Genomic DNA, 22,808 nt, shown 5'->3' on the forward strand with positions numbered 1-22,808 from the left:
AAGAAGTTTGTTGGAAAAAAATGCTTTGAATTGTATGATTTTTTTCCTGGACAGGAGGAAATTTAATGCTTCTTCGTGATCGTTCAAAAGACAACATTTTGTGAAAACCATGTAAAAAACTTATGTAGCTACAAGGTGCAACAATTCGTTTGAACTCCGTGATTATTCTAGGATCCATGTAATAAAAACCGGATTGAATATATGATACAAAAGCTAGCACTTAACAATTCAAATATCAATGCCATCTTGAAATCTAAGATGGCGGTTTCTGTTTTTCTTCATAAAGCCATCTATGAAAAAAAGTGACATGAATATCCAACAACTTTTGATTAAAGGGCTCGATGAGTTCAAAAAAAATATCGTCTACCGGAGCCACGTAAGTCGCGCATAGATGATAGAGTATGATGGGGTAAAAGTACGACCTTAGTGTTATCCTATTTTTTGAAAATTTTGCAGTTGTTTTTCCAAAAAACCAAGAACAACATTGGATTCCTTCGAATATTATCTCCCTTCTAAAGAATAACGAAGATAATCGATCGACGCATTTGATAGCAGTAGTGAAAATGCCTAACTGCTATCGAAACGTACTGTTACCCCACCTGTGGGGCAATAGTTCGAATGATGTGGGGTAAAAGTACGACCATTCAGAATTCCACAATTCGGCATGAAGTCAAGAGGAAAATTATTTCACATCAATATTTGCTTACAGCAGTAACTTCTGTGTTTGATCCTGATACAAATCCTGTACATGGAATTTGGCTGTGCGAATTTGGAGTTCTTCACTAATTGTCCATATTCAACAAATTTACGAAATCCAGTTTTCATCGTATTTGAGCAATTTTTCGCGCGAGCTAGTTTTTGTAGAAACAAAAATATGCGCTTATGTGCCTAGTGAATTTTAGAAAGAAGTTAAAATTTTCGGTTCAGATTTACTTCAGTAGACTTTGTATGTCATTCGTACTTTAGGCCCGATTGCAGTTCGTACTTTTGCTTCTTCAAGGTTTCTTATGATTCACAGATTATTTTGCAAATCAGAGATATATTAATTAAATTCTTTCTTCTGCATTTGCTAGTGGTTGAAAACAACTTTCAAATAACAATTATATCTGGCAGTCCAAATCACTATAAATTCACGCCAGAGTTTTGAATTTTACTGTTCCCGGTTTGTGATAATCTCAAAACGTACTTTTACCCCACCTTACTCTACATAAGAAAGTAATAGGGTTTATTTTTTTTTCATTTTACGAACTTTTTGGGTAAAATGGGGCAAGTGGCAAAATAGCACATCTCTACGCCCCCTTTTTTGAGTACGGTTGACATAAGTTGGTTGAATTTTTAGTTTTTAATGAGAAAAAAGAGACTGGGAGAAATGGTCCGATTTAGGCCCTTTTTTACCACTGTGGCTGGTCGTAGACTTTGATAACGTGAGTTGCGGGAAAGTGATGTTAAATGTGAGACTAGGGACGTGTCAGTGAAATTTGAGATTATGAAATATTAAATGCGAAATGTGATGATTGATACTTGAGATGTTAGACTTGAGACGTGAAACGTTAAACGTGTTATGTGAGCTGTGAGATATGTAACGGTATATGAGATAGGAAGATGTGATAAGGTGATAAATATGTGAGGTGAGATGTATTATTGAAACTGAAAACGTTATGAAAAACTTGAGACGTCCGATGGTGAACAGAGACCGAAGGAATTCAGATGTGGAGGAAAGACGTAAGGTGTGAATCGTGAGACGTGAGAAAGTGATATGTAAGAAATGAGTTATGTGACGTGAATTTATAGGTGATTTGAATTATGATAGGTTATCATTTCTTCTCGTTGATCCTGTACATCCTTGTCACCACGAGAGACCCACTAAGGTATTGTCGTTCGTTGGATCAGCGTCGTGGACTCACTCAGTCGACTGTAGTGTCGTTACTGTGAGATATGCTCTCGCCTGACCTGAAAAAATGTATTTAGATATGTTCTTGTCCATTTGTGCCTCACTCAAATCCCTTTCACCTAATAAAGTTATATAGACGGTTCATCGCGAATACAATCCAAGGCCAAAATTGGCCAAAGACGCCATCGATTTTTGAACATCATAAATTTCAAGGATTTTTTTAGTTTTATTTATGATTACCTATTCTAGGTTGAATTGTATCTCTTTAAATTTGTTCAACTTCATGTTCATATTCTTACGCTTAATTTGAATGCTCGGTTTAATGAGTATTTCTGCTTTTAACTTATTGATTACTTGTAAAAACGTTCAAAAAAAGTGGTTGGAATGAAGCAAACTTTTTGTTTATTACTTCTATGAAAGCTGATATTTATTTTGAGAATTAAGGTTTGGGATAGCTTACAATCGATTAGCGTCAACATTTAAATTAATCCCAATGGTTAAAAACGGACAAATGGTCAAAATTGAAATTAATTCGCAAAATTTTGAAAAATTCTGGAAGCTTTCTGAAATTGGATTTGTTACAATCTACTGACATCATTGATGAGGCTGAGAGCGAATATTACCGAGGTTAAAACTTATTTCAAGATTTTCATTCCGCATCTGGCCATTTCCATTTTCTAATGTTAATCAGAAGCTTCCATTTATTAAGGCTATTTTACAATTAATAACTGTCGACCAGAATGACCTAAGCTGTTAAACGGTCGTTAAATAAAATAAACAAACAAACAATTAATAACTTGATTTAATAATTACATAAAATTTACATTAATTTTGTCATAATCAAATCCAAAAAAAAAGAAAGAATTTAACAACTTTGAAAGATTTATAATTTTTAAGCTATTACTAATTTTTTGTAACCTATTATCGTTCTCATTAAAGTCACATGTAGAAACAGATTTTCGTAGCTTGACTCAGTATAGTGGCTTAGTAAACAGCCAGATTAAGTAAATTAAGGTCGCAAGAATTTTTTCAGCGGGCTATTTTTATCTAAAAATCTGTTTAAATTCGGGCATTTGATTTCAAAATTGTCGACTAATAATCCGGGAAAATACAGTCAAAACTCAGAAATTACTCAACGAAAACCAAGAAAAAAAAATTATTTTCATTACAACTCATCAGTATATTTAAAATCGTATTTGAGGCTTCCAAAAAATCTTTCAAGATCATTTTTATAAAACTTTCTCCAAAAATATCATTTTCAACGCATAAATAGGAAAAACTACAACACAATTTGTTTTTTTTTGATTTGGCAAAAATCTGAATAAATCCGAGCAAAATCCGGCCTGTTTTCAATGAAATCCAACCGGGACGGACCGATCTTTTTCCAAATTTCGTATGAAATATCCGGGCAAACCCGGATAAAACCAGCCATTCTGACAATCTTAGTTTATATACCTAATAGTCTATTTCAAATACGATTCAAACACTTCTGAAAATTTAAATACTTTCGCAGCCTTAGTTTTCAAAATTTAATTCATTTTTTTGTGTTCTGATATGACTCTAGATGTATAGAAGATATACTTTCTTTCATAATAATAATAATAAAAAAAAAAACAACAAGGTAGATTCATTTGATGTAAAATTCAAATAATTTATTCGCTCCAATTACTATAATTAAAATTAAAATGCATCAAACTTTGTGTCACGTCAGAGCAGGATTCGATCCTCTACAACCTAGGGCTTACGAGTGCTAAGTTATCCGCTGTTATGTTATGTTCTGTTCATAACTAACTGTCTTACTTATGCTAAATAGAGAAAAGATGACATTCCTGTAAGGATAATGGAGGCTCTCACGAGAAAACCTTTTACTTGAACTTAACTACCCCTGTTTAACGTTATCAAAGGGGCGCAAAATTCCCGGTGGTCCCCCGAAACTTCCGGTAAAGGTGCTTCCACTCGAAACTGGTCGTGGCTGCTGTTGTTGGTGTGGGTGTTGTTGCGATGGTTGTTGGTGTGGTGGTTGTGGAGGTGCTGGATGATTCTGATGAACTGCTCCGGCGTTGAGCCCGGGACCGGAAGGTGGCAGAATGGAGCCATCGGGACTAACGTGGGTGCCTGGTTTCTTTTGGTTGCCGAGGAGTCCGGGAGCTCCACCGAAACTTCCGGTGAACTTGTTTCCGGGGAATTGTTGGACTGGAGGTGGTCGGGGAGGTTGCTGAGGTGGGTTATGTTGGACCGTTGGAGGTTGGAATGGTGCCGGAGGTCGGATGATGTTGGGGATTTGTTGCTGGGGTTGTTGAGGTGGTTGGAAGGGGATTGGCGGTTGAGGTTGAGGGATTTGAGGCTGAGGAGTTGTTGGTTTGTAAGCTGTGCCTAGGTTTTGTTGATTGCCCAGGAAGCCTGGGGCTCCTCCGAAACTTCCGGTGAATTTGTTTGGTGCTGGTTGGGTTGGTGGAGCTGGTCGAGGGGTTGTGATGAACTGGGTTGGTGGTGGAGGTGGAGGAGGAGGTGTCGGTCTAATTTGAGGAAGGATTGGTTGTTTTGGAGACGCTGTAGTGGTGTAGGCCGTTCCGAGGTTCTGTTGATTCCCGAGGAGTCCTGGAGCTCCACCGAATGAGCCGGTGAATTTTTGAACAGGTGCTTCCGTTGGACGAAGTTGAGGCTGTTGAGGTATCTGGGGTTGTTGAGGACCTTGAGGCTGCTTCGGCTGTTGGTGAATTTGAGGTGGCTGTTGCTGAACCTGAGGAGGTGCAAGCTGAGGCTGTTGAGGTAGTTGAGGAGGTCCGATAGGCTGAGCTGATCCTCGGTTGTTGAAATCTATCGCCGGTCGATCATTTGGAAGGCTGAACAAACTATCTAAGGAAGCTCCACCGAAAGGATCTTTAACGAAAATCGTTGATCGTTCAGTACCAACTTCAATGTTGAATGTGGGCCCAAGTTCCCCTGGAAATCGTGGCGGAACCAATCCATTAATCGGTTTCTGGGCAAACAAAATTTGTCCATCTTCAATCGTTGGAATTTTTGCATCTGGAACAAACTGGAATGATGAACCCGGAGCACTGGATCCTCCAGAAACCTGTCCGAAGAAGCTGTTAGCTTCATCAACAGTTGGAATTTTTGCGTTAGCTACAAACTGGAACTGAGTAGTTCTCGGAACAGGTGTCGTCGTTGTCGTAGTCTGTTGCTGAACCGGAGGTTGCTGAACAAAACTAGCCGGAGGGTTAGGCGGTAAAATCACCGGCTCCAAGATCCCCGAAGCATAGCTGGGAACCTTGAAATTCAAGTTTCCGATCTGATTACGATTTCCCGCTTGCTGCGGATTCCGATTCAAATCGAATCCACTTGCATCCAATCCTGTAGTTCCAAGTTCGGCATAAGGTGTAACGACATTCCCATAGCTGTCCCGAGCTAACGTTGAACCCGTAGTCGTAGGAATAATCGGAACCTTAACGTCCAACTCGTTGTTCAATCCCCCGGGAATTGCATTAAGCGATGCATCAGCCACGAATCCCAGATTGCGAGCTCCCCTAAACCCGGATGCCACCCGAGGATCGTTCGATTTGATCGACAGCTTGATAATCTTGCTATCCGACACCACCGGACTATCGCCGATCGATCGCGCAGAAATGGCTGTGAACAAAGAAGAGAGAAAAAAGAATATAATTTATTACAAAACTCACATCGCTAACTGATTCGTAATTGGAAGTTGGCCGCAGAACGTGATTTGTTTTCTAGCGGAATCAATCATATTATTATGTATAGGTAAAATAGTTACCTCCTGATCCAGCTGGGTGTTGTTGTTGGTTGGATGAAGGGAATCTCACAAAGTCTCCGCTACCGATCGGTTCTGATGTGTGGACAGCTGGAAGGGAAAGACAATGTTTGTATGAGGATATTTTCTTAATGATTTTTAATATTCAAAATTAAACTTGTTTCTTAAAAGAAATTGATGGAAAAGTTTTAGGGATCATGCTATTTTAAAGTGAGTTGAAACAAAATATCTCTGAAATGATGAATGAAAACCTTTTTTTTATAAGTCATAGGATTACTAATAAGTAACACTATTTAAGTTTAAATTTTCATTTTAAGAACTTCTGGAGAAGAATTAAATTCGATTCTAACAACAAATTCAGCAAAACTATTTACCCAAACTAATCCAAAAACATATTTGTATATCATATAGATGAATCAATTTGTTCTGCACGTTTCTGGAACCGGCAATTTTTGAAAAAAATCGAATGGAATGAAAATTTATAGTTTTTATGGTCTTTATTTTGGTTTTTTGTTTTGTTCGAATCAAATTTTACTTTTTCCTGTCTATAAAACTGTTTTATGAAAAATCATAAGGGTGTTTCATACATTGAGGGGTGAAAATCACTAGCTGAAATCATGAAATTAAATGTTTGGATGGAGGAAATTTTAATGTCAACAAACGTGTGATGCAAATCAATCAAATTTCAGCATATACACCCATAGAAGAAGTTGCAAAAATCGAAACTCTATTGGCATAAAGACTCGAGCTTCTAAGCAAAATGATGCAGGACCACTACATTCAAGCGAAACAAGAAAAACATTTTATGGGATTTTCATTCTATTGGTAATTCATTTAAAAAAAAATATTACGAGATTTGAACTCACTGCAACATCTCATCTCGGCTTGCCAACCCGATATCTTACCCAGTGCACCATCTAAGTCGGTTATTTAGCAAACGACAATTGTACTCGTATAATATTTTTTCGAGAATCACTGTACAATAACAGTGTAGCATTTTAAATTTTAAACAAGTCACTGATTTTACAAAGACTTTAGCGTCTTTTATCTATACAAATTGGCCATCACTAATACTGTGTAACATTTTCGAGGTTATTTTCTGAAAAAACAATTGAGCATAAGCTCAATTTATAGCATAATCACTTTTATAGAATTTGTTGATCGTGCGTCGTTCAGTATCATGTATTGCATTCCCCGGAAAAAAAATTTGGATAAGGTACAAAAAAATAGTCGAAAACAAACACACCAACAAGAATTTCATTAAGACGCTTTAAAGTAATGAAATAGCATAAAATGACACCTTTTTGAAGAAGTTTTTGAAATATAATAATTTTTTTTTTGAAGTACATTTTTCAAAAGCCAAAAAAACTTTATCTTTGGTTAATTCTGAATTGAAAGCATAACTTCCAAGGGTAAAAGATATAAACCTTTAAAAATAATTTTATATTCAAAAATAAAAAAATATGAGATTTCAGTATAAAACCTGACGAGGAAGCAAATAGCATCTTCACGATGAGATGGGAAACCCCTCTGGAGAGTTTATTAATTTTATTATGTACTTCAAAACAAATTTTTTTTGTTTCGATTTTAGTCGTTTTACCATCTTTGTGGCATTCGCGACTTTATCAACGTTGCAGTTGGCGGACAGTTATTGAAAAAATTATCCGGTATAACTGTGTTCGATGTTTACTCTTGGGCTCGAACTCGCAGATATCGGCTCAGAAGACAACTGACTTGCCAACTGAGCAATATCACAAGCCCTTACTTCAAAACTTTCGAAAAGATAAGTTGTTTCCAATTTAAGTGTTTCAACGTGTACTTGAAATCACCAAAAGTTGCTAACTGTAAACTTGACAGAATAAATGTTTTTGGATATTTTGTTTTTAACAAAAAATGGAACAAATAACAAAAATGTACGTTATCAATAGGCATGTTTAAGAAAATTCGAAAAATATTTATTGATCATACACTATGTTTTGTTCGTTTTTGGTTATCGATTTTTTACATAGAACCAACATACAAAAAATAAATTTAATTCAAGAAAACTGATAACGTTTTAATTTTAAAAAAAAATACAAAAATTTAGTAGGTAGAGTAAATGTGTTTAATTTTGGTTATATTGTCATGGATTTTTAAATTTCTTATGGCTACGGTTCAACAGTTTTAGTTTACTTGTTTCAAATTCATTTCTTGACTGTGTTAAAGAGTTTACTGAGTCGTTTTCAGCTTTTCTTTACGAATGAAAAATGCTTTCAAAAAAGCGTCGGGTTACCTTACTTTGGACTACTTTTTCCTTATTTTTACTGTGGTGAAAATCAGCTTTACAAGTCAACTATTTGAAAATTTAAAATTCCTATTGAAACATTTTATGACTTTGACAGAAAAATTCTAAATATGGGACAAATTTATAAAAAACTAGCTGATCCCGTACGAACTTCGTTTCGCTTTAAATCATTGGTACGTCAAAATGAGTTTAGAAAATGAATTCGAAACATTCTTTCGACAATTTTGGGGAAAAAATTAAACATTGTTTAAAGTCGCTACTATTACTATTACTTGAAATTCAAATTAAACGGTTGATTGGCTTTTTATTAAAATTTTATGTGAGAGTGTTTTCTTCTCGATCGATTGCAAAATCTAGACATTATGGCAGAAACATGTATCTACTATTTTTTTATGTGCACGACTTTTTTGCTTGACCTTCACACTTAAATTGGTATCAATTAACTGCCTCTAACAAAATTATTGCACAAAACACTGAACTTTCAATGAAACCCTCTTTTTCTGTCCTATGGCCCGAAATTCGATAATTGAAACCAATTTTATGTTCCTCAAAACTGTGAACAGTGAATATAGACGCCCCTTTCGCCGACCCTTGACACGGAACATGCTACCTGGAGTCAATTGCTCATAGTTTATAACCCTCATCTGAACATTTTCATCTCAATCCGATGCATGATCACGACAATATCGCGAAAACAGTGAGCAACTAACATGGACGGCCTTTTTTTACCACGATTCAAAACTTGACACCTGAAATCAATTATCTTTTCTGTTAAACTACCATGTGTAAATTTTCATTACAATTCTATGCTCAATCAAGAGAACATCGTAAAAACAGTGAACAGATAATAACCCCTTTTGCCGACCCCTGAGGCAAGATTTGAAACCTGAAATCAAAAGAGCGTCCCTCCAAACTTCTATGCGGAAATTTTCATCTCAATCCAATGTAGAATAACGTCAAAATCGCAAAAACATTAAAGTTAGATATGGACGACTCCTTCAGCCGACTTCTGATCCGCAATTCGAAACTTGAAATCGATTAATCAGTGAATATGGACGACCCCTTTGGCCGACCCCTGACCCTAAATTTGATAACTGTAACCGATTGTTCGTCTCTCAAAACACTCATGTGCAAATTTTCATCTCAATCCGGTGTATAATAACGCCAATATCGCAAAAACATTAATCAGTGGATATGGACGACCCCTTTGACCGACCCCTAACCATAAATTTGATAACTGTAATCGATTGCTCGTCCCTCAAAACACTCATGTGCAAATTTTCATCACAATCCGATGTATAATAACGCCAATATCGCAAAACATTATTCAGTGAATATGGACGACCCCTTTGGCCGATCCCTGACCGTAAATTTGATAACTTTAATCGACTGCTCGTCTCTCAAAACTCTTATGTGCAAATTTTCATCACAATCCGATGTAAAATAAAGCCAATATCCCAAAAACATTAACCAGTGGATATGGACGACCCCTCTGGCCGACTCCTGACCCGAAATTTGATAACTGGAACCGATTGCTCATCTCTCAAAACACTCATATGCAAAATTTCATAACAATCCGATGTAAAATAAATCCAATATTCCAAAAACATATACCAGTGGATATGGACGACCCCTTTGGCCGATCCCTGACCCTAAATTTGGTAATTTTAATCGACTGCTCGTCTCTCAAAACACTCACGTGGAAATTTTCATCACAATCCGATGTAAAATAAAGCCAATATCACAAAAACATTAATCGATGGATATAGACGACCCCTTTGGCCGACCCCTGACCCTAAATTTGATAACTGTAATCGATTTTTCGTCTCTCAAAACACTCATGTGCAAATTTTCATCACAATCCGACGGAAAATAACGTCAATAACGCGAAACCAATATTTGTCTTGTATGGACGACCCCCTTCGGAAGGGGTCATCCAAAAATCTATAACATTTTTCATCATTCCTGGTCCTAATGAGCATCCATGCCAAATTTCAAATCTCTAGCTTTTAAGACGGCTGAGTCTATAGAGGACAAACAAACAAACAAACAAACATACAGATAATTGCTTTTTATATATATATAGATAGATGTTTTTCGTTTTGGTTAAAGCATTATCCAGGAATTTTTTTTTTTTTTAAATATATCTTTATTAGTACCAATTCATCATTACATTTATATTACATTAATACATTAAATTAGGTGTTCAGTTCAATAATGAACTTTCAGAGCCCTATAGTTTAATAATCACTAAAATTTATTTATTCGACTTAAATTTGCTGAGCACAATCAAGCATTTTTATAAAGGAGAACATCCTGTAGTGAAAAAAAAATATTTTAAACTAAAAACTAAAGCTATCCTAAAATTAAACTAATTGTAGAGAGAGCTAATCTCTGCGATGGAAGACTGCATCGATTTGCCTCTGAAGTTGGAGATGATTTTGTTGGCCATCTCTTCGATAGATTCAATGCCTGCAATCCGATGAAGATCTTCGGTGCTGTGCCAAGGTGGAAGCCGCAAAATCATTTTCAGAACCTTGTTCTGAATCCTCTGGATGGCCTTCTTCCTCGTCGCGCAGCAGCTAGACCAAATCGGAACTGCATACATTATCGCTGGTCGGAAGACTTGCTTGTAAATGAGCATCTTATTCTTCAGGCACAGTCGGGATTTCCTGTTGATGAGAGAATAAAGAGATTTAGTGTATTTATTACATTTTGATTGAATATCTTCAATGTGATTTTTAAAAGTAAGATTACGATCAAGTGTAAGTCCCAAGTACTTCACGTTATCAGACCATTCTAATGAAACCCCATTAAAAGTTATGGAATGATTTTCATTAGGTTTTAAAAAATTTGCTCTTGGCTTATGGGGAAATAAAATAAGTTGAGTTTTGGAAGCGTTAGGAGAAATTTTCCACATTTTCAAGTAATTCAAAAAGGAATTTAAATTTTGTTGCAATCTACTGCGTACCACCCGTAAATTTCGACCTTTGGCTGAAAGCAAAGTATCGTCAGCAAATAATCTTCTACCTTTTCCTTCTGGGACATCAGGAAGATCAGAAGTAAAAATATTGTATAAAATAGGCCCAAGTATACTACCCTGAGGGACACCAGCTCTAATGGGTATCCTTTCAGAGCATGAATTTTGATAGCTTACTTGCAAAGTTCGGCTAGTCAAATAATTTTGAATAATTTTGGTGAGATATACAGGAAAATCAAATCTAGCTAATTTAGCTACTAAACCTTTGTGCCAAACACTGTCAAATGCTTTTTCAATATCAAGAAGAGCAACACCAGTTGAATAACCCTCAGATTTGCTAGCGTTAATCATATTAGTTACACTCAAAAGTTGATGTGTAGTAGAATGTCCATGACGAAAACCAAATTGTTCATCAGGGAAAATAGAATTCTGATTAATGTGAATCATCATTCTATTCAAAATAACTCTCTCAAATAGTTTACTTAAAGAAGGAAGCAAACTAATTGGTCGATAACTTGAAGGCTCTGAAGCACTTTTTCCAGGTTTCAAAATTGGAGTTACTTTGGCATTTTTTCCATTTATTGGGAAAATAAGCCAAGTGAAAACATTTATTGAAGATTTTAACTAAAAAATTTAAAGTGCTTTCAGGCAACTTTTTAATAAGAATATAGAAAATCCCATCTTCCCCCGGGGCTTTCATATTTTTAAATTTTTTGAAAATCAATTTAAGTTCATCAATATTTGTCCCACAAGAACTTTCAAACACAATTTGCTTAGAAAGAATATCATCAAATTCTAGGGAAATTTGAGCATCAATTGGACTTACAACGTTTAAATTAAAATCATGAGCAGACTCAAATTGTTGGGCTAATTTTTGAGCTTTTTCTGAATTAGTTAAAAGAAGTTTATCCCCATCTTTCAAAGTAGGAATTGGCTTCTGGGGCTTTTTTAGAATTTTAGTTAATTTCCAAAATGGCTTTGAGTAGGGTTTTATGTCCTCTACTGCTTTAGCAAAATTTTCATTACGAATGAAATTTAAACGACGTTTGATCTCTTTTTGAAGGTCGCAATAAATTAATTTCAAATAAGGATCCCTAGTTCGTTGAAATTGGCGTCGACGAATGTTTTTCAGTCGTATCAAAAACTGAAGATCATCATCAATTAAAGGTTGATTAAATTTATGTTTAACTTTAGGTATTGAAGCGGCTCTAGCATTGACTATTGAAGTTGTCAAATTTTCTACAGCCAAATCAATATCTTCTATTGAATTCAATGGAACGTTTACATCTAAATTACGTTCAATAAAATTCATATATCGCTCCCAGTTAGCCTTTTGAAAATTAAAAGTTGATTTTAAAGGGTTTTCAATGGGACTTTGCGATAAAGAAAATGTTACTGGAAGGTGGTCTGAATCGAGGTCCGCATGAGTAACTAATTGACTACAATGTTCGCCTAAATCCGTTAGAACCAAATCAATTGTGGAGGGATTTCTAATTGAAGAAAAACAAGTATGCCCATTAGGATATTCAACAGTATAATAACCTGCAGAGCAGTCATTAAACAAAATATTCCCATTTGAATTTGATGAAATATTATTCCAAGATCGGTGTTTTGCATTAAAGTCACCAATAATAAAAAATTTAGATTTATTTGTGGTGAGTTTTTGTAAATCTCCCTTCAAAAAATTTTTCTGTTCACCGCTACATTGAAAAGGCAAATATGCGGCAACAATTATAATTTTCCCCATAGAAGTTTCTAATTCAATTCCAATTGTTTCTAAGACTTTTGTATTGAAAGAAGGAAGAAGTCTAAATTTGAGACGACTATTGATGACAATAGCTACACCCCCACCTTGTCGATCAAGTCGATCATTACGCAAAATTTTAAAGAATGCATTGCTTTTCAAGTTATTGTCTGGCTTTAAAAAAGTTTCAGTGATGGCAGCAATATGTATATTTTGAGTTTTCAAAAATAAAAAGAACTCGTCTTGGTTTGCCAGCAAAGATCTAGCGTTCCAATTCATAATATTTAAACATCTATTTGGATCCATGAGGGAATCGTAAAGTCATAATAATTTTGTTAGCATAATTAAAAGAAGTTTGGAAAGCTTCAAACATTGAATTTGCTTTCAACATAAGTTGCATCATTTCCATTAAATTTTGATGCAAAAATTTTAATTTTTCCTCAGTAATCTCACCCAAATCAACAAAATTGTTAGAATCAGAAGAGGAAGGAGAAGAAAAAGTATTTGAATTCCGGGGATTTTCCCAAGCCTTCGCATGAACATTGAGACTTGGTTTTTTCCCATTTTTATTAGTTAAACCTGAAGAGGGCAACCCATTTTCAACCACCTCTGAGAACGATAAACAACGAGTCTGTGGCGCAGAATCAGCCCAGGTAACATTAAAATCACTTCGGGTATTACCCAGCCGTGATTCCAATGTAGACCGAGGCTGACTGCGAACAGGCAGGTTGTTTGCCGGTCTGACGTGTGTAGACGAAAAAGAGGAAGGAGGAGAAGAAACTTTTCTGGAAACTTTGGGGTTTTTCCTAGAAGCAACAATTTTTGCCCTAACGGGACAATCTAGAGAATTCGAGGAATGATTACCTGCGCAATTCGCACACTTAAAAAATTCTGTTTTTGGCTTATCACCACCAAAAAGGCATTTAGATTTTTCATGATCGAATGAGCCGCAAAACATGCATCTGGCATTCATTCTACAATTTTTAGTGCCATGACAAAAAGCTTGACAAAGACGACATTGCGTAATATTTTGTAAAAAATTGGTATGGGATTTACGAAAAGGTTCAAATTTTACTCGACAATGAAACATAAGACGAGCCTTTTCCAAAATTTTCAAATTATTAACCTGATCCTTTTTAAAATGGATCAAATAAAGTTCAGGAGCAAAACCAACACTACTGGTATTATTCGTGTTGGTTCTTTTCCTCATTTGAATTACTTGAATTGGAGAAAAACCTAACAAAGAATTTAATTCATTTGTGATCTCATCCGGTGTCTGATCGCCGGTGAGACCACGAAGTACAACTTTAAAAGGACGATCACCTCTAGTGTCGTACGTAAAAAATTGGTGTTTTTTATTATTCAAATAATTTAAAATTTTTTGAAAATCATTAAAAGATTCCGCCAATATACGAGCAGTTCCCCTTCGACCGATCTGAAAAGAAATCTTCACATCCTTGACGGAAGTGACGATTTCTTTTCGAAAGGCATTGAAGTCAGGAATCGTGACCGTTATTGGTGGAATCTTTTCGTTTTTAAGAGTATAAGAAGAAGAAGAAGGTTTCTTAGTACTCTTATCAGAATTAAATATGAATATTTCCTCATCACCGATGTTATGAAGGACATCGAATGAATTGGAAATTTCAACTTTTTTGGCAGATGGCCCTGGATTAGGTTCAGCAATCCGTTTTCTTCCGGCCCTTGAGCCGGCCGAAGACTTCCCCATGCTGGAAAGAAAAGAGAAAATATGAATAAAGGAAAATGAAAATAATTTTAGCACTGAAAAGTGCTGATTGAAATACAGGTAAGGAAAAAATAAATAATGTAAAATGTTCCTGCAGGTACACAGCAACGATACGATGCTCCGGCGTACGTGTTGACGGCTCAACGGTACAGATGGAAGTGACGAATTTTTCTTTTAAAATTATTAAAATGTTCCTCTTACCAAAACAAGGTACTAATCACAGATTTAACCTTGATATTCCATTTTGAAAGGGAGTTTTATTTTACTTAAATGATGAGAATTATGATTAGTTTGGAAAAAGACCACTCGAATACTGTAACCAGTAACTTTGAATTTATAAGGCGACCTTAAAAACCCGAATATTGATTAGCCATGTACAAGTTTTTTTTTATTCATTGTTCAGATCCATAAATCGATGTTTTAAAAAATTCAAATCCAAGTCTAACTTCACTCCCAAATCTTTCACTGAGTTCTACCGAGCAATAATGCAATCGTTTTCTTAGCGATATTCATGGGTGATATTGCTTATTTTTCGAGAAAATTTTATCACGTTGCATTTGGAGGAATTGAAAAACATTTTTAAATCGTCGACATAAACCAGTACGAACACATTAGACAGCACTTAAGTAAATTCGTTCATAACAGTGATGAAGAGAAGGGGTCCCAAGTGACTCCCTTGTGGAACACCGCTGTTGACCGAGAAGGTACATACTGGATTTCACAACCGCGGCGCTGCCGTAAACCCAAGGTGGATACAATACATACATACATTAAAATGTAATTGTATACAATGCTCTCAAAAAGTTTGGGCATTGTAGAAAAAATTTACCTATCTACCCCAAAAATCACTGAAATTCTTTCTATCTATCTTTCCAAGATTCTAAATCATTAGTGGTTATTAATCCCTATTATATAGTGATTTCTTATAATAATCGAGAAGCATGAATATGGACCCGCAAAATAAAATTAACTACTGAAAGGTGTTGATTCCAAAGTACGTTCTAGATTTTGCCCCATGGGGTTTAATTTTGAAAAAAACCACTCAGAACTCGGCAGAACTTGGAATTCAGGGAACCACGAGAGAAAATTCGTTTGGTTACTTTACTTTGGTTAGTTTACATGAACTGAAGCATCGCTAACCCAGGTTTTCTTTTTCGTTTTTATTTCCGTAGTCATAGTGGCCATAATCATTATCTTACTGCCCCCAATTTTAACTTGTTTAACCCTCTACTGCATGAACTATAAATCCGTCGAAACAAAAGTCAATGGAAATATCTTTATTAAATCTTAAAAACGAACACATACACTTACAGGGTGACAAAAAGTCCGGTCACACTTTTTTGGGGTCGCCTGTAGCCTACACGTTGCGTCTCTCTGGTGCCATCTATATGTCAAATGAAAGGGTTAACTTTGCTACCCAAAGTGGCAGAGTTTCGTTTCTGTGCAGATTGTTTACATTGAGTTATGAGCCATGGCAGAGTTAAGAACAGCTGTTATCGCTGCTCGGTTGGCGCGCAGTTGACGAGATTAAATTTTTTGGACGAGAAGCTGTTCATTTTGGAGCAAACAGTCAATCGTCAAAATGATCGAGTTTGAAGTGTGAGCCTCCAGCAAGCTCCTGCGGCCAAGCTGAACGTTTCCGGTTCCAAAATAAGACGTCAGTCTTGCTTCCAGCAAGATGGCGCCCAATCCCACACCGCAAAGATTGTTCAGGCGTGGTGTGAGGAAAACTTGACCGATTTCATTTCTAAGATTGTAAGACCTCCGTCGTCTCCGGATCTGAATCCACTGGATTATTTCGTGTGGGGATACTTGACTATAAAATAACAAATTTGGAACAATTCAAGCTAGTTATCACGAAAATCTGAGACGAGATGCCAAATGAGCACGTGCTCGCCGCTGGTGCGACTTTCCGAGACGTCTAAAGCTGGTTCGATCAGAGAATGGTTGTAATTCCGAGATAGCGTCTGTGAAGTATCATTATGAGTTACTGAATATACACTATGAAAGCCAGATTCAGATTTTCTTCTTATTCTTTGAAATATTGAGATTTTCCTGTGTGACCGGACTTTTTTGTCACCATGTAGGGGAAAGGTTTCCTAAATGGGCCTATCGGGTTAAATGACCCTACGGCTGTTTGATGAAATGGCTGACTAGACAGCTTATCTGACCAATGCATTTTGAGTGTGATACGCTTAGAACATAAGGCAAGAAAGAATTTTATGAATTTACATACTCAAAAAAATTTAAAAAATCATACAAGTTTTTGATACATTCTGATATAATATTTCGACTTTTAAAAATTATATGTAAAGAAGTTTAAATCGAAAACTTGGATGGTTTTTGTTTCTTACTCAAATGAACTTAAGAAATTCAACATATTTCAGCTTTAGTGGACGTTTAATAATGATTTTATATCGGAATAATAGAGTGTTTTTGTATGCCCCCATCGTGTTTGTAAAATGCCTCCATCCTAAAATAACAGGTTAAATAGAATAAATAAATGATTTTTACCACTGAACCTTCAAATCTAAGCTCTGAATAACATCTTAAGAGAGAATTGGAGATCTAAAAACAGATTTGATAAAGTTTTTCTCATGGATGAACTGCCTCCATAGTATGGCAACCCTAACTTTTGTTTTATTCCAAAAAATTATAATATACATAGATTTTTATAAAACTTCACCTTTGTCGTACGGAAATCATTACTTTCTAGCAGTTTCAGTGAAATTATACGGAAATATTGCCCAAAAAACTGAAATTTTGTTCAAAATATAAATAGGCGCATTTAGCCCGCACGATTTGAGGTTCGGCATTTTAGACAACACTTACAATAAAATCGTTTTCTTGGAAACAGAAGAAAATTTTAACATAAAAATTACTCCATTGTATAGAAAACAGATGCCTGCACACGTGTATATAGTTTTTGTACACATATCCGATGTGATATTTGATTAAATCAGTGTTCTGCTTAATAGGCGCATATAGCCCGCTCCTCCCCTACAGGATCTCAAAGAAACTTGATTGTTTCCTCGAAAAGATTTCTTTTATTTCTTAACTCTAAGCGTACATCTTTCGAAGATTTGATGGATAGCATCTCACAAATGCTTAAACCACCAACCCATAGAAAGTGTACTAAGTATGTATACCGTGATCGGGATTCGATCTTATGCCCGCTGGCTTAGAAGACTGGAAGGCAATCCTCTACGCCAAAGGATGCGGCATTATTGACCCAATCGAGGCGAAAGATTTATTCGACAATTGAAGAGAGATCAGAAAAGGCATTATTGACCCCTAACAAAGCAATTTATGCAAACAAAAAACCAAATTGTTTTTTCAGTAGTTTTATTTGCTTTAACAATGAGAGAGAATGAGATTTTTATTTAAGTTTTTGATTTAAGTTCTTAAGTTTTATAATTGCTGATTGAATTTTTGGATGCATTAAAATTTTTTGAATCTTCTACAGTACTGACTTATGCTGATTTTTTTTAAACTTCTCGGAAATATGGGTTTGTCTGCAACAGAGGGTTAAGACTTCAGATTAAGAACATGACAATAATAAACAAAACTATCATACTACTCTCACTTGCCTACCAAATAAACGCCAAAAAAAAAATACACACAGAAACATTATTTCCATTCAGGATCGCTTTATCGCTCAATCTGCGGATAACTTGAGTAGGAAAAAAACCGGGCACATGACCGAAATCGTATAAAGTCCCATCATCAATCGAGAGCGATGGCAAGTGGCCAATTTGACACCAAACGATCCAAATCCTGATGCCCGCGGTGATAAGATATCGCTGCCCGAATGAGGGTGGATTTTATTGAATAGCAGCAGCACATTGCTTTTTTTTCTTCATCATCGGGCAAATTTCATACCCGGATTAGGCCAAAAGCGTCAGTCTTATTGTGCCAGAGTGGAAAACACTTGACAGATAGTATTTCTTGGCCGTTATCGGTTATCTGTTTCATTGAAGGGTTGAAATTGTTCAAGCGAAGGTTTTCCAAAACCGAGCACGCGAGTCGTCTCGAGATAGATAACTGTCGTTTTTAACTCACTCTCAATAAAGATGAAAACACTTGTTTATGCTATTGTAAACTAGCTATTGATTGATCGTTTCAATTGACGTAGGGAGATAACGAGCCTAAAAATTTTGATACCGTTTTTTAACCCTGTTCAAATCAAACCTTATAAATACAATACAAGTGATTCATTACAACGCAAGCTTTTTGATGAAGTGGCTTGAAAATTTCCAATATCAAAGACATTGCAGTTTGATGACCTCAAACCTTTTTTCCTAGCACAAAACTTCTAATGATTCATAGATCACCAAAGTTCGCACCCCTCTTGATTGTTTTATAGCATTGAATAGATTTCGCACTGCCTGAATAGTTCCTTAATTAAGAAACCATCGACTGAGGCGTCCTATCAGGATATGCAGATGTGCAATTTAAACTTGACGTGCTTCGGGTGTCACCCTCAACTTCTTCGATGGCGTTGATTGTACGTTTTCTCTCAAGTGTCCACCACAACACAGTCCGGTCATGATCAGAGCTCTTCTCAGTCAAGGTGCCAGTCCAAGTTCAAGTTTACGGTACAGAATGAGATATGGCTCGGGGTGCGTTGAGAATCTACTAAGATATTTTATTACCGGTTCTGTCTGCCGGTTAATCACTACTGTTGACCGACTGTGATGATGTGTTTGGGAAGCAAATAGAGACATGCGCCCAATAGGAAGTTTTATAACATGAAAGATTAATTAGCTGGTCGTTGTCTCTTAGCAGTTAGCAGTGACAATTGGCCATAGAAGTAAAGTGACATTTTTGGAATTCTATGTCTTCAAAAATTACTCAAAGATATAAAATTTAAAAAAAAAACACTTCAAGAGCATTTCTTTCTTTTTAATCTCGCTGAATTAAGGCAAACGATCAATTGCATAAACAGCCGTCGTATGCCAAGATATCAGAAAATAACAGGCCCACGCGATCTAATCAGAATCCTTTTATCTCAGCAAGCTATCTATTTTTAAAATCTCATATCTCATTTTCCTATAGTGGATCAAAATGTTAAAGAAAATTCGAAAGTTTAAGAGTGGTTTTGTAAAACTCAAAAATAAAAATTAGTATCCTTCAAAATGTACGAAAAGAATTTGAAATTGAAAACATTCTATAGACAAAAATACCGAAGTCATTGAAATTATGCAATGACTTCGGTATTTCACACGGTAATCACAAAATAAAAGGCATGTTTTGTAACAAAATTTGTGTTAAAAATGCAGATTTTTGTGAACTGTCTTACATTGTTACAATAACATTGTTATACTTTTTTAAATCTTAATTTCATTTGAAATTTAACTCTAAAAATTGATTTTCGTTGCGCATGCTTGAGGGGGTTGAACTATTCTCCCTCCCACCCCCAGAAGAAATGAATTTACTATAGTAACCGAAAATTTCTTGATCCCAAAAGGTGTCCATCAGCCTGCATCAGCCGAAAATGGAGAAGGAGCCTTCTTGATGTCCGCAACAAACGAAGCGCAGGCATTGCATCTGACCATCACTTCGTCCTTGGCGAGATACGACTGAGAGTTGCGCGTGTCCAACGGCGCGAGGAGAAAGTCGGGTGTCGATACGACGTCCGCCGGTTGGAGAATCCAGAGATGAAAAGGGCATACGTTGAACAGCTAGAATCCCGAGCCTCGGAGCTGCCGACAGACGGAACAGTCGAAGAACAGTGGTGTGGAATCAAGAATGCCTTTATCACGACGAGCCATGGTACTCTCGGTAAAGTTTGTGGAAGAAGAAGTGAATGGATGTCGGATGAAACTTGGAGGATGGTCGATGATCGGAGAAAGGCGAAAGTCGGAATTGAGCAGGCATGTACCGGGCCAGCGAAAGGAGCCGCCCGCTTACGATATGCGAAGCTGGAAAAGGCAGTTAAACGAGCTTGTAGACGAGACCAGTGATGTCAAACTTCCAGATTTTTTCTGGATCTTCCAGACTTTTTGTACTTTTGCCAGACATTTTTTTAGGTTTCCAGACTTCCAGACTTTGGTAATTTCTTCCAGACTTTTGAGTTTCGACACGAATTTTCAGTAAAACAGTAAAAATTCAAAATTTTCTGAAAACAGTAAAAATTTAAAATTTTCGTTGCAAAATGGCAGGAAATGATTCGAGACAGTAATTAAAGAGAGAGGATTGCCACGAAGTTGGTAGTAAAACAGGAAGTAAAGCAAAAAACTTAGTACCACAATAGTCTCAGGCATTGATAGTGTACAGAATGTATGCTTATGATGAAGTAATAAGTGGTATTCCTAGACTGCAATATTGCGAACTGGCGATCAAAAAAAAAGGTCATCACCTATCAAGTTCGCCATTCAGACTTTAACACACTTTTCCAGACAAAGCTGCCAGACATCTCTGAAAAACAGTTGACATCACTGGACGAGACAAGAGAGCCTGGACAAACTCCCTAGCCGAAGAGGGAGAAAGAACCGCCGCCAATGGAGATATCCGATTAGTTAATGACATTTCTCGCCGCCTCAGTGGTGCAAGGAATAATGCAAGAATGCCGCAGAAAGACCGAGCAGGTCAGTTATTGACCGATCGAATCTGGGATACTGCAACATTCCCGGTCGACTGGATGCAGGGTATCCTCGTAAAGGTCCCGAAGAAAGGAGACCTGACAGAGTGCGTTAGCTGGCGAGGCATAACGTTGATCTGTACAACCCCCAAAGAACTCTGCAAAGTGATCCTGAACAGGATCCAGGAGAAAATCGACGCTACACTCCGACGACAACAAGCTGGATTCCGATCCGGACGATCATAATCATGTGTGGACCACATCACAACGCTACGAATCATACTGGAACAAATCAACGAATTGCAGGACTCTCTTCTGCTGGTGTTCGTTGATTTCGAAAAAGCATTCGACCGACTTAACCATGAAAACATCTGGGCGGCTTAAAGGCAACGAGGGGTCCCAGAGAAACTAGTCCATCTCATCGAAGCACAATACGAGGCATTTTCGTGCAAGGTCTTGCACGACGGTGTCTTGTCCGAACCAATCCCGGTAACTGCTGGAGTGAGACAAGGATGTATCTTATCACCGCTACTTTTTCTAATCGTAATGGATGAGATTCTGATTGGATCGATTGACTGTGCACCGAACCGAGAATTGCCGTGGAATCCTTCAACAATGGAGCACCTGAACGACCTTGACCTGGCTGACGATATTGTTTTGCTCGCCCAAACACAACCAGATATGCAGAGCAAACTCGACGACCTCACCGAAAGTTCCAAGGCAGCAGGTCTCAAAGTCAATGTCGGAAAGACCAAGTCGATGGAGATCAACACAGGAAAACCCTCCAGTTTCATGGTAGCTGGGCAACAAGTTGAGAAAGTGGAGTGCTTCCAGTATCTTGGTAGCCAGATAACGCCTGATGGTGGTAACAGGAAAGACATCGAAACCCGGATCAGAAAGGCCCGATTTCCGTTTGCGAGTCTCCGAAACATATGGCGGTCACGCCAGATCTCTCTTCGAACGAAAATCCGAATCTTCAACTCAAACGTCAAATCCGCATTGCTGTACGGGTGCGAAACTTGGTGCACATATGCGGTAACGACGCGAAAACTGCAAGTATTTGTAAACCGCTGCCTGCGGAATATCATCCGCGCTTTTGGTGGCCTGGCAACTGGATCTCAAATCAGGAACTACATCGCCGGTGTCATCAAAGGGCGCTAGAAATCGAGATTCGGGAACGTAAGTGGAGATGGATTGGACACACGCTGCGGAAAGATGAAAACGAGATTTGCAGAATCGGATCGGATCGGATCGGACCGCACTTTCTGCCTAAGTATGTACTCATATGCATTCTTAGATTATTAAGTTCGACAAATCTCCAATGCAGCGCGCCATCATACCCGGACCCATGGCTTCGAATGAACTGTTATGGAGTGAATGTATTGTGTTGATGTAGGTTTATTTTGGAAGAACGATTCAATTAGGTGGGCTAGTTTACTTACAGGTATTCCGGCATCCGTGTATATACCTGGACAGCTGGCAACTGATTGGATATTTTTATTTTATAGTCAGTTATATGAGGAAACACATCTTACCTTTCGGCCACTAATGGGATTCGAACCCAAAAGTTTTCTTGCCGATACTGGGGATCGAACCCAGTACGCCTGGCATACTAAAACCATACTCGCACCAGCCTATCCACTAGACCACATCGGCGCTAAGTGTGTCTTGTAAAAACAAATCGGCATAAAATGTTGATATGTTGGAAATCAGCACTGCAGAGCCATCTACTATACTTTGAATGGTGAAAATATATTTTGATTGATTTTTAGGACGAATTGGTTACCTAAAATTGTCATATGGAAAACAC

At 37.1% G+C, this 22,808-nt stretch overlaps 1 protein-coding gene across 1 annotated transcript in view; it reads right to left on the reverse strand.

Annotated features, from left to right (window-relative positions):
* Window positions 1–3,517: 3,517 nt before the first annotated feature.
* The window catches only part of LOC129744686 (bromodomain-containing protein 4-like), a 104,653-nt gene continuing 85,362 nt past the window's right edge, over window positions 3,518–22,808 (reverse strand). Inside the window, exons 2-3 of the mRNA XM_055737331.1 lie at window positions 5,667–5,753; window positions 3,518–5,521 (exon numbers count right to left, since the gene is read on the reverse strand). Of these exons, the coding sequence (XP_055593306.1) occupies window positions 3,771–5,521; window positions 5,667–5,753 (1,838 nt within the window). The 3' untranslated portion in view covers window positions 3,518–3,770. The remainder of the gene's footprint in view (window positions 5,522–5,666; window positions 5,754–22,808) is intronic.

The sequence above is a fragment of the Uranotaenia lowii genome, chromosome 2 (assembly GCF_029784155.1).
Source record: "Uranotaenia lowii strain MFRU-FL chromosome 2, ASM2978415v1, whole genome shotgun sequence".
NCBI classification, from domain to species: domain Eukaryota; kingdom Metazoa; phylum Arthropoda; class Insecta; order Diptera; family Culicidae; genus Uranotaenia; species Uranotaenia lowii.